The following is a 13,278-nucleotide window of genomic DNA, read 5'->3' as shown; positions in this document are numbered from 1 at the left end:
GGACAAACACTGGCTCTCCAAGATTGATTTTCGTATACCACCGGAACTCTATCAGATTGAAGACCACAGAATCATGCTAGGCCAGCGTTTTGAAATGCTAAAGCAGCTCACCAACACCAGAGCAAGCATTGTGGTTACTTTTCCTTACAACGAGTAAGATGAAGCAGCACACAGTTGGCCTTCATTAGATCGAAACGAGTGGACTGAACTGAACACAACAATTCAGAAGTCCGCTCAGGGAGAAATGTGATCACAGCCCCACACATTGGCTCCCATGGATGACGTGCTTCGTACGGACCTGCAATACGACTGAAGACCAACAGAAAATTCTGTTTGGGACTAGCGTTCCCTATCGTTGCATAAATCGACAGTCGAATCAAGTTCAGATTGAAACTCAACAAGATAGACCACGCGAAGACCGAGCGCGCGGTAAGAGCACGCACGACATGCCACACATTCTGGCAAGGAACTTCCTTAGCTTAGCGGACCTCAAGCCATCATTGAACGGCAGTGTACCATGGAAGCGGGCATCATGCCACCCATACTAAATGTGTTGAAGGCTCGGAAAAAGAAAGGTAATCGGAGTCTAACGACTATAATGAAGCTCTGCGACGCTATACTGAAGCCAGTGATATACATTTAGAGGCCAAAGCAAAGGACAACAGGGCCTGGCACAATTGACTAGGACGCTAAGGTGCAGCGCGCGATTACGGATAAGGTAAAGACCTGGCAATCGTGTTACGTTGTTTCTCACGCATTACTCAAAGAAGTGGGAACTGAAAGCAATCAAGACTCTGAATATGACTGGATCGAACACGAAGAGAAGGTCAAGAGGTGGTGCGGTTACCTACATGAGCAGGCTTAGTTGCGTCTCTGTGTAGCAGTTCAAAGGTATGAGGGCGCAATGCGGGGTGGGGCGCTGCGATACTCGATGTAGAGCGGAAATTGGCGGACATTGTAGCCGACACCAAGGCACGTGAAAAGTGATATAGAATGACGACTAAGATAACTGATGACGTTGATTGAACTGAATCTTGAAGCGAGGAATCGGTGACTTGAGGCGATAAAGCAGAGCCAGATCCTATGTGTCGTGAAATCGTTTGAGTGTGGATGGCTAGTCACTCCATTACTCATATTGGCCTTTGACGAAGTATTGACAGATATCGGAGTATGCAAGATGTCCTAGAGACCTCTGATGATGAAAACGAAAAGCATGATACCAAAGTGACGAAAACGATGAATAGAGGACATGCGTTAGCATGGCAGAGGCGACTCGATAGATGCAAAGCCGAGCTGAATGGAGTATCGTGGAGGGAGGAGGAAATTACAGTTCCTTCAAAGGACGTTTACTTGATGATTTTTATCACTCTGCCCATGCTCAGACTCCAACGTCAAACTTGTTGCCAAGACGTCTGACACATCTGACACAGCTCGCATATGCCCTAATCACGTGGATCGGCCTGAAACAGGTCCTGCGACAGTACAGCGAGGTCTAAGCGCCACGGCATTGAACCCGCTAATAGGCTCAAATGGATGATCGGAGGGCGTCTGAATAACTTGGTTGTACCAAAGAAGCCACAGCATGAATCATGCGCAATATATCAGCTGGTGTTATGGGTATTTGCCTCAGACACCCGACGCCTTCAAGTATAGACGACGAGGCGATCACACAGTGACAGCCTCACCGTACCAAACAGCATGACTCTATGCACTGAAGGCATGTTGCGGAGTGCATGTCAACCTTGAGTTCCTCAGGCATAAAAGGCCCACTTCACCCGCCACGTTCAGAAACCATCAAGCAAGTAACACTTCTCACTCTAACAAGCACTCTTCACTTCCATTCTCTTTGCGTCTGTGACTGCAAAACTGACCTGGTGTCAATCGTTCCAAGTACATACACTCTTTTCTTCCAACCAAAAGTTTCAATATCCCCAACGTTTCCAACTCATCAATATGCGTTTCACCATCGCTACCTTGCTCGCCGGTAAGTAAATCGATTTCTGAGCTGCGATAGACAGAAATTCCGGAATGTTGTGTTACTAACTTCTTCTAGTGGCCGCCGTCTCCATGGCCCAAGTAACACCCAACAACGCCGGCGCTAAGAACGTCGGTGCCGGCAACGGTGCGCAATTCATCACCGGCGGTTGTGTTTCAGATGCGGACTGCAGCTCCGCTTGCTGTAGTCAAGTCGCAGCGACTGGCAACGGTGTATGCTCTGCCGAAGCAGCTAGCCAGCAGAATGGAAAGACTGGTTGTGGATTCACCGATCCAAACGCTAATGCTGTGATCGCGGCGGCGCAGGAGCAGGTTGCGAAGCAGGGATTCAAGAGGGTCGTTCGTAGCGAGTAGAGCGTTGCTTCGTAGTCGAGGATCGTGATCGAACAATGATAAGACGACTTTGCCATTGACAATAGTGCACCGCCCCTTCACGCCCCCTTTCCAGACACTCCTCATTATCACAGTCTCATTGGACGTATCCGCTCCCTGCTCCAAAAGCGGCCCAGAGCCGACTGACCCAAAGAGCCAAAACCAACTCCCTGCATGTCTGATCTAGATCGTCCCTCAACTCAATCGTCGGCATCTTGCCTCCTGGGCCCATCTTCAATACCTCTGTTGCAATAATATGACCCTCGCTGTCTTTCCATTGACTAGGTTCCAACTCATTCTTTCTTTGCTTAAGTGCTTTTGTAAATCCTCCTGGTTTCCCGCAAGTCATGATCTCATTTGGTCGACTGCCTTGCGTGGGCATATGCACGACATGCCACCGGCGTAGCCCGAAACGTAATTGTAAAGCCCCAGGCAGTGTGCTGCCTGCTTTGCCTTGAATATAATACTCGTTGATGAGGAAGGGCGGGTCATGTGCCTCATAAAGGACGCTGCTACTATCGAAGGCAACCGTCGGCGCGCCGGATTGTAGCAACGTGACTTCCTCTGCGCGCAATCTCCGTATGCGGAGCTTGTTGATTCGTGCATCGAGAAGGGAGGAGATCTGATAGGCGGGCGCATTGGGGGTATGGATGAAGGTGCCGTAGATGGTGAAGGTTGTAGCCTTTTCGTCGACGACGGCGTAGGCTGGGGGTAGTTCAGGTGGGGGTGATACTGGCACCACAGCGGGTGGTGGAGCTGGATCGGTAGGGGATTGCTCGGCAGCTTCGGGCTCAGATAGGGGTCGTGGTGTGGTGGTGGGCCGAGGCGCGACGACGGCTTCTTCGTATGAGGGTATTGGCGCATTGATGTTCGGGCGAGACATGTTTGCGATGACTAGGGAAAAAAGATGCGTGAAGGATTCTATTCAGTCAGGCTGGCCGTGCTCGCAGTATTGCACGAGATGAGACTTGGGAGGCTGTGTTCCGCCAAGCATGCTGTCGTGTTGATGGAAAGTGGAGAGACACGGAAAGCCCGGTGTGACGTACTACATCTACAGGCCTCGGAATCTTCCATATGCCAAGTCTTCCTTCCCCACATCACGCTACCATCCCAAGTCGCGTCCAACTTTCACTAACTTTCACATAGGTTCTTAGTGCCAGTAATATGCTGTTTTGCATCCTTCTAGGAGAACTGCGCGCCCTCTCCAACGTCAACCACCTGATGTCCTGGACTGGGCGGTACGTCGCCTGACTCCCACAGCATCTGTTGCTCTCCAAGCCTAAATACAATTTCACCACCCTGTGTCATGATACCACCAGCGTCCTCGTGCTCGAACCAATTCTTGTCCCATTCCTGCCCGTTGATACTCACTCCCTGGACGTAATACCCTTGCTTTCCATCTCCATCATCCAGGCCCTCGGCTTTGATCCTCAGCGTCTTGTCGTGGTTGACCGTGATGTTGATGTCGGAGAACCATGGGCTTTCGAGAAGATATACGGGGGTAGTCACAACAGGATATAATCCGAGCATCTGCCATATAAGCCAGCAGTTCAAGGCGCCTGCATCGCTATTTCCGGGGATGCCATTGGTCGTGTTGAAGTAGAAGTCGTTGGCAAGCTGTCGGCTTCGCTCGACACTCTTCCATTGCTTATTAAGGTAGTTGTAGAGGTAGGGTGTTTGGAAGTCGGGTTCGTTTGCGATGTTGTTAATGGTCGTTATACCAAGTCCATTCACGCCAAGATCCACACCGGATGTGTTCGGTTGGAACACGTAGTCGAGACGTGTCTCAAAGTGTGAAGGACCGCCCATGAGTGTGATAACACGCGACATGTCATGAGGAATCACAAAAGAATATTCTGTTTTTGGGTCAGCATACAGTTGGCAATCGTGTGAACGGAGATGGCTACTTACCAAAGGCAGTGCCTTCATAGCTTTCGTCATCCCAGTTACAACTACCACAGTCAGTAATGTCATACGTCTTATGGAAAGTTCCATTTGCGTATCGTGGCATGACAAATCCTGTGAAGTTACGACTCGAAGATTCAGGATCCCAGCTTAATTGCCAACCCGCTGACCTGCGGAGATAGAGATCGCGATCGCCAGGTGCTTCACCAGCTGCAATCTGGCTGACAGCAAAGTCGTTGAGTGAGTACTCTACCGTCTTCGAGACTGCGCGCGTGTTGCGATCAGCCGAAACGTAGCCGAGTGGTATCCAATCATCCAATGCTCCTCGACCTTCCTTGAGCGAGCCTTGTAAGTCGATAGGATTCTCATCGAAGAATGGCAAGACATCGGCATCTTTCTTAACTGCTGCATATCCCTCCGTCCAGTTGATCATACCCGTCAGACCCTTGACGTAAGCGTCTGCAAGGACGTTATCCGCATTCGATCCTCCCTGCACTAAACCATTGTAGTTGCCAGATCGGCCATCTGGAAGATAGCCCTCTTGTTTGAACATATCAATGAGAGATCGGATCATAGACTCGTAGTAGCTTGGCTGAATGAGATGCCATAGCGACACCTGGTTTCGGAAGAGATCCCACATGGTATAGAAGTCATCCCAGTATGGTTCATCTGAATCCCATAACGGGTTCTCGCCAACACGCTCGCTCGGTATGAGGTGCATGAAATACAGGCTGGAGTACAGCAACGCTAGCCTGGTTTTGTTCGCTGACTCGGAAGTATCGACGCGGATCTTGGAAAAGACGTCACGGTTCCATTCGTCACGCGTTGCTTGAGCGGTATCTTCGATAGACCATGAAGAGAGCTCAGTGTTCTTGTACGCGCATGCTTTATCAACGGACATGAAGGAAATACCCACTCGCGACTTAATCTCAGTAGCGTTGCTCCAGGTGAAGACTGCACCGACGCGGTCGTTCATCGGTCCTGACCGAGCTGTTGACCCAGAATACATAGGTCGAGGTGTCGTACCATTGTTGAATGACCGAAAGTGCCGACTGACAGGAAATGTGTTCTTTCCTTTGAATGCTCGTGCCTCGTCAGGCGGGCTATCAAAGTCCCCACACACATACACGGTAACTGGCGCGCCGATGTTCCATCCGCCTGCGATTGACGTGTATCCGGTGTAGATACTGGAATTAGGCTGGATCTCAACCTCACCACCTGTGTAGAACTGTGTGTCCCACGTGCGCGTCAGATGGGGCAAGTAGTGCGAAAGGTCTACGAGTATGTGCTTCTCAGACGACGCAGAGTATGTGTAATGGTATAGTCCCGCGTGTCGCGAAGCTGAGAGTTCGATTCCCACACCAGATTCAAGTTTTGTACGAAAGTATCCAACCTGCGCCACGTCTTCGCCAACCTAGTTTTTCGTTAGCAATTGCCCATTCTCCACGCTTGAGGACCCTACTCGATCCTGCCAATAGGTCCGATTGTCCAGCAGATTGACATCGCCATCAATACGCGTCAAAGGCATTTGTGATGGAAACCCATACTTCGGCCCGCCACCTGTACCCGACTGGTGCATCAAACTAATACCAGTAACATGGCCTTGAGGTGTGTAGCCGCCATTGAGTACGCTCATGTTGACGCACTCTTCATATGTGTCAATCCCCAACTTGACCATACCGAAAGGCACTGAGCCTCCAACGAACACATCGCCGCCGCCATCTGGGATTTATCAGAAATGAACGCAATGGGAGAACTGGGTATCTCACATGCGAGACCAGGTATAGCGCCTTCAGTCCCGATGAATGGGTTGACGTATTGTGCATAGTCGGTATAGGTATACTCTTGCGCAATTATGCATCGCGCAATTGCTAGCACCGGGAGGAACCTAGTTACCACCATGATGAAGAAAGTTAAAGAAACTAGGCAGAGCTTCGCATCACCTCTTATCCCTCCCCAGCCGTTTGCGCATCGCTCCCCACGATACCCCGCATGTGCGCATCGCTTCCTGTAGGAGCATCATCGGTCATACAGAGTAACCCAACTTCGGGGTAACATCGTTAAGCAACCCTCCATAGATAAGCAGTCGCAGTGACATATGACGTCCTTCAGGCCCCTCTTTCCCCTCTGGTGCCTGCCAAGACAAGTGCGGAGATGAGCCACGTGCGCGTTCTCGGAAAATTGTTCCGAAGGAAAGAGCCTATTCACATAGCACTAGGTACTCTCCGTCACAGTTCCATCTCAATACTTCAGTTCCAGCACTATCAGGTGATCTCCATAGGGTATGCGACAGTACATCCTCCGACATGTACTGTTGCAATAGCGCTTGCCACTCCTAGCGACTTGCCAGCCGGATATCGAGCCCTCCACCCGACTATTGCTCACTATGCATCAATCCTGAGCTACAATGCCGGATATCTATCCTTAGTAACTACGACGTTTACGATATCGTATCGAAATCTCCGGCCGAGCCTCTTTGCGTGGCTATATGACAGAATTTGGAGCTTCGAGGTCTCTCCTACCTTCTCTGAGTTTTTGAGCCTATTCTAAAGAATGGATCGGTGGCGTGGTCGTGGAATCTGTCACAGAGACGGGTCTTAGCTCAGGCGCATTAACTGAACAGGATAGGACGACGACGGGCTTGAGTTCTAGGACGAAGGGATGGTGTTGGTCTAGTAGACTGCGAATCCGAACCCGAAGCCAGGTAGGCTGGCCGAGCCGCTCCTAAGACTTTCGCCTCCACGTCCAATTGCCCCGACCCGAGTTCCCGGGCTCTCACCAACCTCGTCTCGTTTTCATACTCCAGCTCACCGGTTTGACTCAGGGTTCGTAATTCCGCGCACCGATTAGGTTCCGATATTCGAGCTTGGACAGAGTTTCTCAACGTTCCTGGGAGGCTGGTAGTCACGGCCAACGCATGCATGTATCCAAAACTCTATCTTCCGTTTCCGGCGGATAAATGAAGCGACCGAATCCACTTGCCCAGGGGGAATAAAGACTCCTTTACCAATACCAAGTATTCCAATGCACCAAGGTGACTCGCATAAGAGTTCGTCCAGATCTAACATGTGCCAGTGGAAGAGAACGGAAAGTGCCGATCATGCAGTCGATGAACGCTGCAAAGAGCTTTCGATAGATCATGCGGCACGGTAGGCACAATACCCTATTATGCCCAAGGTGTAGAAGTCACTATAGTAGCTTCTTGCAGTACAAGTCGTCCCCTGTTTGTTCCGAAGACGCAATTTCATTCGTCAGTCACACTTTTAGTAAGCAAAATCGACCAATCAGAAGTGTCCGGTCTACTAGTCCATCTATCAATCCACATGTGGCAGGACGTGCGACAGTTGCTACGCAAGGTTGCTCCCCTCGTGGTTGGATTCATCCCAGCATAGTCGGATCACGCTTGGATCCGCTATGCCCTATTATCAGGTACTCCAGTGCACACCATGTATGTGGGGTGTTGAGTAGAGGACCTCGGGACGATGAACTTATCGCCGTTATCTGCGAAAGAAACATACGGCGAATCACATGCATGCTGTTAGAAACGCTGATGACCGCATGAACTATCCAAAGCAAGTGACGTCTTTCCGACACCCAACTGTACTGGAAGTATGAACTAACATTCCGCACGGGCGGTCGTATAGCTATCAGTTGCGGATATATACATGGACACCTTGCATTTATTATGCTGATCAAGGCTGCCACGAATTACTAGCGCTTTGGGTTTGTGATGCTTGCGGTATCCCTACGCAGATGTAATGGGTCCGCCTAGGCACTCACCTATCGGAGTGACAGCCAGACATTGTTGCACCGCATGCACAGTAACTGACTTTGGGTTGGTACCGAGTACAAGCACCGCTCCTTGCCTTCATGTAGAGACGACAAGCAACGCCCCCGGAAGAACTCCACGCGTGCGTGGTTCCAGATCATTAAAGGCTGTGGCGGTCCATTGCTAGCTCGACATCTACCGAACTTTATATCGAAAGTAAGGGTGCTGGGCAGGCATCAATCAATTTGGGCACTGATCCTGGCGCGACGACGAAAATCTACCCACATCAACTCAAGGGCAGAGATCTGCAATGAAAATTACATGCCACCTTGGCGCTATTGTATACCACTATCACACATGGCCGCATGATGGAAAACGGAACATACAAGCCCGTTATTAGCGTACGTGCTAAGCGGATAAGTGGAGCAGATCCCCGCTCGGGCCGTCGTTCACGCGAGCTAATGGAAAGCGCAAAACCCACGATTGGCTTTGTCGCAAGAATATGCCGATGGCTGTGGTTGGGATTTGGGCTTCCCGAATCTTAGTTTCAGTCCAAATTAAGCAAGCCTACAAAGCACGCACCAGAAACGCTTCACACCGAGACGAGGCTGGACCCATCAAAAATCCACATTTCTGAAATGCTGTCATGAATATCGGCACTGATACTTGTAGCAAATTGCAGGCCTCATCATCATATCTTCGAAGCGCACACGGTCAGGCTAGGCCAGATATTCGCCGGACCGTGGGGATACAGAAGATCCTCGGGCACTAGCTTATTCTATAGCTTATGCCTTGCATCTTAATACCCGCTGACTTCTTACCTATAGATTGGATCGTGGTTTCGCGAAGCACACATACCTTCCTGATTGAGACTCTGTTGGACCATACCGTAGCGACCGGACGATTCAGTCGCATCCTTTCTGCGACCATTCGCGAGCGCACACAAGATGTCTTCCCAATTCGATAACTGGGAAAGCAACCCGACTGAGACGCATGGTCCGTTGATGAGCGTTTCCACCTGGTCGCTTGGTGGAGTTTCTTTTCTCTTCCTTGTTGTTCGTTGCTTGATCCGTCAAAGCCAAAAGAAACTTTGGGTCGAAGATGGTGTACTTGTGATCAGTTGGGTAAGCGAAGTGGACGCCCAAAATGCATAGCTAATCACTCATGCAACACAGTTCTTTCTCCTCGCCCAACTTATTCTGAATCAACTCAGTATAAACCTGGGTTTCGGAAAGCACGCACTTGATAGTAAGACACTGCATCAAACCCCATGGTCCACCTTCCTCTAATTCTTGGTTTAGTCGACTTTGGAAACTTCGAGCGCATCACGTATTACGGCGCATCCGCACTCACCGTATCGATTGCCGGTATCATCTTGAGCAAGATCTCATTTGGTCTCACTCTGCTCCGATTGACGGATGGGTGGCTTAAGGCCTATGTCTGGTTCGCCATAGCTACCTTGTTCATATTTGCGGTACCAGTAGCTGTCCTGCCTTGGACGCTTTGCAAACCTATCACGAAAACCTTTGTGGACATCTTACCAGGCACATGCGTTGACAAGCATCCTTCCGTAGTATATGGAAGATTTCAGGCCGGTTCGTTTGCAAACCCATGATACTGCGTAACGACTAGTTAGCTGACACATTGCGCAGTATGGGCTGCAATCATGGATATTTCTTTGGCATTATTACCTTGGAAAGTCCTGTGGAAGCTCCAGATGCGGTTGGCCGAGAAAATCGGAGTTGGTGTTGCTATGAGCTTGGGTATCTTGTAAGTTGGTATATTGATGACATAAAGGCTACGCTGACAAGTTTGAAGAGCAGGAGTCACTTCTATCCTCCGAGCCAGATATATCGAGCAACTGCAAACGCAGGATCTATCATGTAAGGTAGGCGAAGGTGTCTTTGTGGCTACCGTTGACCAAAGCAGATGAAGCATACAACTCCGTCATTTGGTCAACCGCAGACACCGCTATGACGATTGTTGCCACGTCCATCCCCGTACTCCGTGTCTTCTTCAGACAAGCGGTCAACCAAGCATTAACAAACTACCATAACTCGTCGAGTCGAAGTAAATCAAAGTCCACTGCTTCTGGAAGCACTCCTTCCAACCCGTCGAACAATGCAAGCTCACTTGCACGCGATAATATACGGCGATTGAGCAAGAAGACAACACATACATTAGGACATACTAGCATTGAATACCTAGTCGATGATGTGGAGAGAGGTCTAAAGGATGGTTACATAGAGTTGGACCATCTTGTTGTCGATGATAAGACTGGGCGCATTACAGCCTTGACTCCCGAGTCGTTGCCAGAGTCTATGTCATGCGCACGCATACACAACGAGAATTGGCCTTTGAGTGACTACCCTCAGTCGCACACAGAAGGTTGCAGTCGAGGTTATGGAAGATAATTAGATACCTGGATTGGGTAGCGCTCATAATGACCTAACGATAGCATTGAATCACGTATCTCCGGCCAACATTCGGCATCACTTAGGAACAGCTTTCCATTCACACTGGTGACTGCGTGTCTGGTCTACCTATCGCATTGGCCACGTCGATTCATCCTGAATATGAGTCGTCAGGACCAAGAGAAATCCTCATGTCGATCCTTGTTCTACTACTTGCCCTACTACTTGCCCTACTACTTGCCCTAGTGCCGTGTATAGTTCCAATCCCCTCACGGCTAGCGCCATCTGATGATCTGCATGCCTGCCTCCACGCTTCAGCAGGTTCCCAGGTAGCGCGACTGCATACCCACTACCTCGACAACGCCTAGTATCCCCGGACCCCCAAAACACACCATACGTGCACCAGGGGCCATATCGCCGCCACAACCACCTACGTCGGTTCTATACACCTGTCCAATCAAGAGAGACATAATCTTCCGACTTACCTCAATCAGCACTTTAGTTTATGTCTCTAGCATTCCAGGCGCGATTTTGAGGCTGCACTGACAGTTTCATCCTCCTGCTCGGCCATTTTGTCGGCCTTTCATAGAACAGAGTCATTGTTCTACGCTCGCGCAGAAGGTTTGCTATAATGTAGGCCCCGCACATGCGCATACGATCCACGTCCGATGATCAGGCACACCACTCCTAAATTAAACTTCCTGTACGAACACGGCCACCGGTGATTGGACACTTTTCCATGCAATTCGCCATCACGACTTCACACTCTCTACATATAATAACACTACAGTTGCCAACTTGCTTCTCTCGTCGCCGACACCTACACTCCTTAGTATTCGTCAATGAATACTTGAAAACATGAAGGCAACAATTTTCTGCAGCGCTACCCTCTTTTCCTTGGCAGCTTTTGCCTTCCCAGCCAACCTTCTTAACAACATCAACAAGGATATCGGTGCTGAGCAGCTTGCGGAGATCACCGAGTTGGCGGCAAAGATCTCAAGGGAGGTAGAGACGAAGCGACAACTCGGCGCTAACATCTTACCACCTGGATTTGATGCAAAGGCTCAGCTCGTTAGCACAACTGGTGACCACAAATACGTATGTAGCCCTGTCAAAATGAAAGACTCCAGTGCATTGAATGCTGATGATCCGATGCATAGATCGCACCAGGTATGGGAGACCTCCGTGGACCTTGCCCGGGTCTGAACGTTATGGCAAATCATGGCTACCTCCCCCGAAATGGAATCGCATCCATCACGCAGTTGACAATGGCCTCAAATGAAGGTATGCTTAGCTTTGCTAAATCACCAGTCTGCTTTCTCACATGTCGTAGTGTTTGGTATGGGGATTGATCTCTCTGGCTTCCTGTCAGTCCTTGCTACTGTCATGGGCGGCGACATCACTTCAGTTTCCATCGGTGGCAAGCCAAAAAGTGGTGGACTAATTGGCGGACTTACTGCCAGTCTTGGTATGCTTGGAGTGCCGCAAGGGCTGAGTGCGACACACAACCGCTTCGAGGCTGACTGCTCTCCTACGCGAGGCGATGTCTATAAGACGTATGTATTCTCCTACACTATCGCGCAGTCGTGTGACTAACTCGCTTCAGTGGTGACCCAGTATCCCTCAACCTACCCCTGTTTGAGCAACTCATGGCCATGCCCCTCGGTCCCAACGGTTACGACCTCACAGTCATGCATCCCTTCCGCGGCAAGCGGTACAAGGACTCTGTTGCCACCAACGGACACTACTGGGCCGGACCTGTGACACACTTCGCAATCAACACTGCGACATATCTTTTCACCTACCACTTCTTCGCCAACCACTCCGCAGAGTACCCAGAAGGCTACCTCGATGGAGAGACACTCAAATCGTTTGAAGGTGTGACTGGGCAGAAAGGAAGCTTCAAGTGGGCTTCGGGACGTGAGAGGATTCCTGAGAACGTACGTATCTTCGTGTCCACCCTCAATCGTCTAAATTTGCTAATCTATACCATAGTGGTACCGCCGCGCTATCGGTGACGATTACGGAATCACGGGCTTCACCCTTGACGCCGTAGGTGCACTCCAGGCACTCCCATACATGGCTGTCATTGGTGGCAATACCGGCAAGCCCAACACCTTCACTGGTGTCAACATCGCGGACCTTACGGGCGGCGTCTACAATGCCAAGACCCTGCTCGAGGGCAACAACCTTATGTGCTTTGCCTTCCAAGCCGTCAACTCAGCTGGCCCGAATATCCTCAAGGGTCTACTCGGAAACGTTCTGCTTGCTGTGCAGAAGTTGACGGATGCCTTGAACCCAATCGTTGCGCAGCTTGGGTGCCCAAAACTTGCCAAGTACGACAAGTCCTTGCTTGCGAAGTTCCCCGGAGCTGGGGCTGCAATCTAGTTAGGCGTAGGATGTGTTGCACAAACAATTAAATTGACCACTTTTGCTTCACACTTTGTATCAATACATTTGTTATAGATCACTAAGATATCCTTTTGAAGTACGAAGCCGCCTCTGCCTCCGGTCCCAAGATGATCTTTTCGACTCCGCAACATGGCCAAGCACCCTAGGACATTATGGAAACATGTACACTGAAGGTAGTCACGGAAGTGGTCGAATTGGTGTATGTTACAGAAGGTACAATTAGAGAAGAGTAAGACGAGGTGCCTGATGAGACTCGCAGAGCTCGAACCACTTGTAGGAACACCTCAACGTTGATGCCGCCATTTAGTCCACGCTTTCATCTTCAAGTGGCGTTAGACCGTAATCACTACCTCAACGATCAGTTGCATAACTCCGGCTTGCGCAGCTGAAAAGCTCACGTGAAGGCGACAT

At 50.1% G+C, this 13,278-nt stretch overlaps 5 protein-coding genes across 5 annotated transcripts; 3 read left to right on the top strand and 2 right to left on the bottom strand.

Moving 5' to 3' along the window:
* Positions 1-1,953: 1,953 nt before the first annotated feature.
* Positions 1,954-2,349, top strand: ALTATR162_LOCUS920 (uncharacterized protein; the record flags this gene model as incomplete). Its single annotated transcript, XM_043308515.1, has 2 exons — positions 1,954-1,984; positions 2,054-2,349. 2 exons carry the CDS (start codon positions 1,954-1,956, stop codon positions 2,347-2,349), a joined length of 327 nt encoding a protein of 108 aa, XP_043164450.1.
* Positions 2,350-2,464: 115 nt separating this feature from the next.
* Positions 2,465-3,250, bottom strand: ALTATR162_LOCUS919 (uncharacterized protein; the record flags this gene model as incomplete). The annotated part of the gene is made up of 1 exon (XM_043308514.1): positions 2,465-3,250. The coding sequence occupies one exon, from the start codon at positions 3,248-3,250 to the stop codon at positions 2,465-2,467; it is 786 nt and encodes a 261-aa protein (XP_043164449.1).
* A 299-nt stretch (positions 3,251-3,549) lies between these two features.
* ALTATR162_LOCUS918 (uncharacterized protein) lies at positions 3,550-6,174 on the bottom strand (the record flags this gene model as incomplete). The annotated part of the gene is made up of 4 exons (XM_043308513.1): positions 3,550-4,223; positions 4,279-5,686; positions 5,735-5,994; positions 6,042-6,174. The coding sequence occupies 4 exons, from the start codon at positions 6,172-6,174 to the stop codon at positions 3,550-3,552; spliced, it is 2,475 nt and encodes an 824-aa protein (XP_043164448.1).
* Positions 6,175-8,988: 2,814 nt separating this feature from the next.
* ALTATR162_LOCUS917 (uncharacterized protein) lies at positions 8,989-10,455 on the top strand (the record flags this gene model as incomplete). Its single annotated transcript, XM_043308512.1, has 6 exons — positions 8,989-9,165; positions 9,217-9,289; positions 9,343-9,636; positions 9,694-9,811; positions 9,860-9,924; positions 9,971-10,455. The coding sequence occupies 6 exons, from the start codon at positions 8,989-8,991 to the stop codon at positions 10,453-10,455; spliced, it is 1,212 nt and encodes a 403-aa protein (XP_043164447.1).
* An 858-nt stretch (positions 10,456-11,313) lies between these two features.
* ALTATR162_LOCUS916 (uncharacterized protein) lies at positions 11,314-12,843 on the top strand (the record flags this gene model as incomplete). The annotated part of the gene is made up of 5 exons (XM_043308511.1): positions 11,314-11,553; positions 11,616-11,739; positions 11,789-12,011; positions 12,062-12,395; positions 12,451-12,843. 5 exons carry the CDS (start codon positions 11,314-11,316, stop codon positions 12,841-12,843), a joined length of 1,314 nt encoding a protein of 437 aa, XP_043164446.1.
* Positions 12,844-13,278: the final 435 nt, after the last annotated feature.

Source organism: Alternaria atra (assembly GCF_907166805.1).
Source record: "Alternaria atra isolate CS162 genome assembly, contig: 21, whole genome shotgun sequence".
Taxonomy (NCBI): Eukaryota; Fungi; Ascomycota; class Dothideomycetes; order Pleosporales; family Pleosporaceae; genus Alternaria; species Alternaria atra.
The sequence above is the reverse complement of the archived record's forward strand: the minus strand, read 5'-3'. Positions and strand labels throughout refer to the sequence as shown.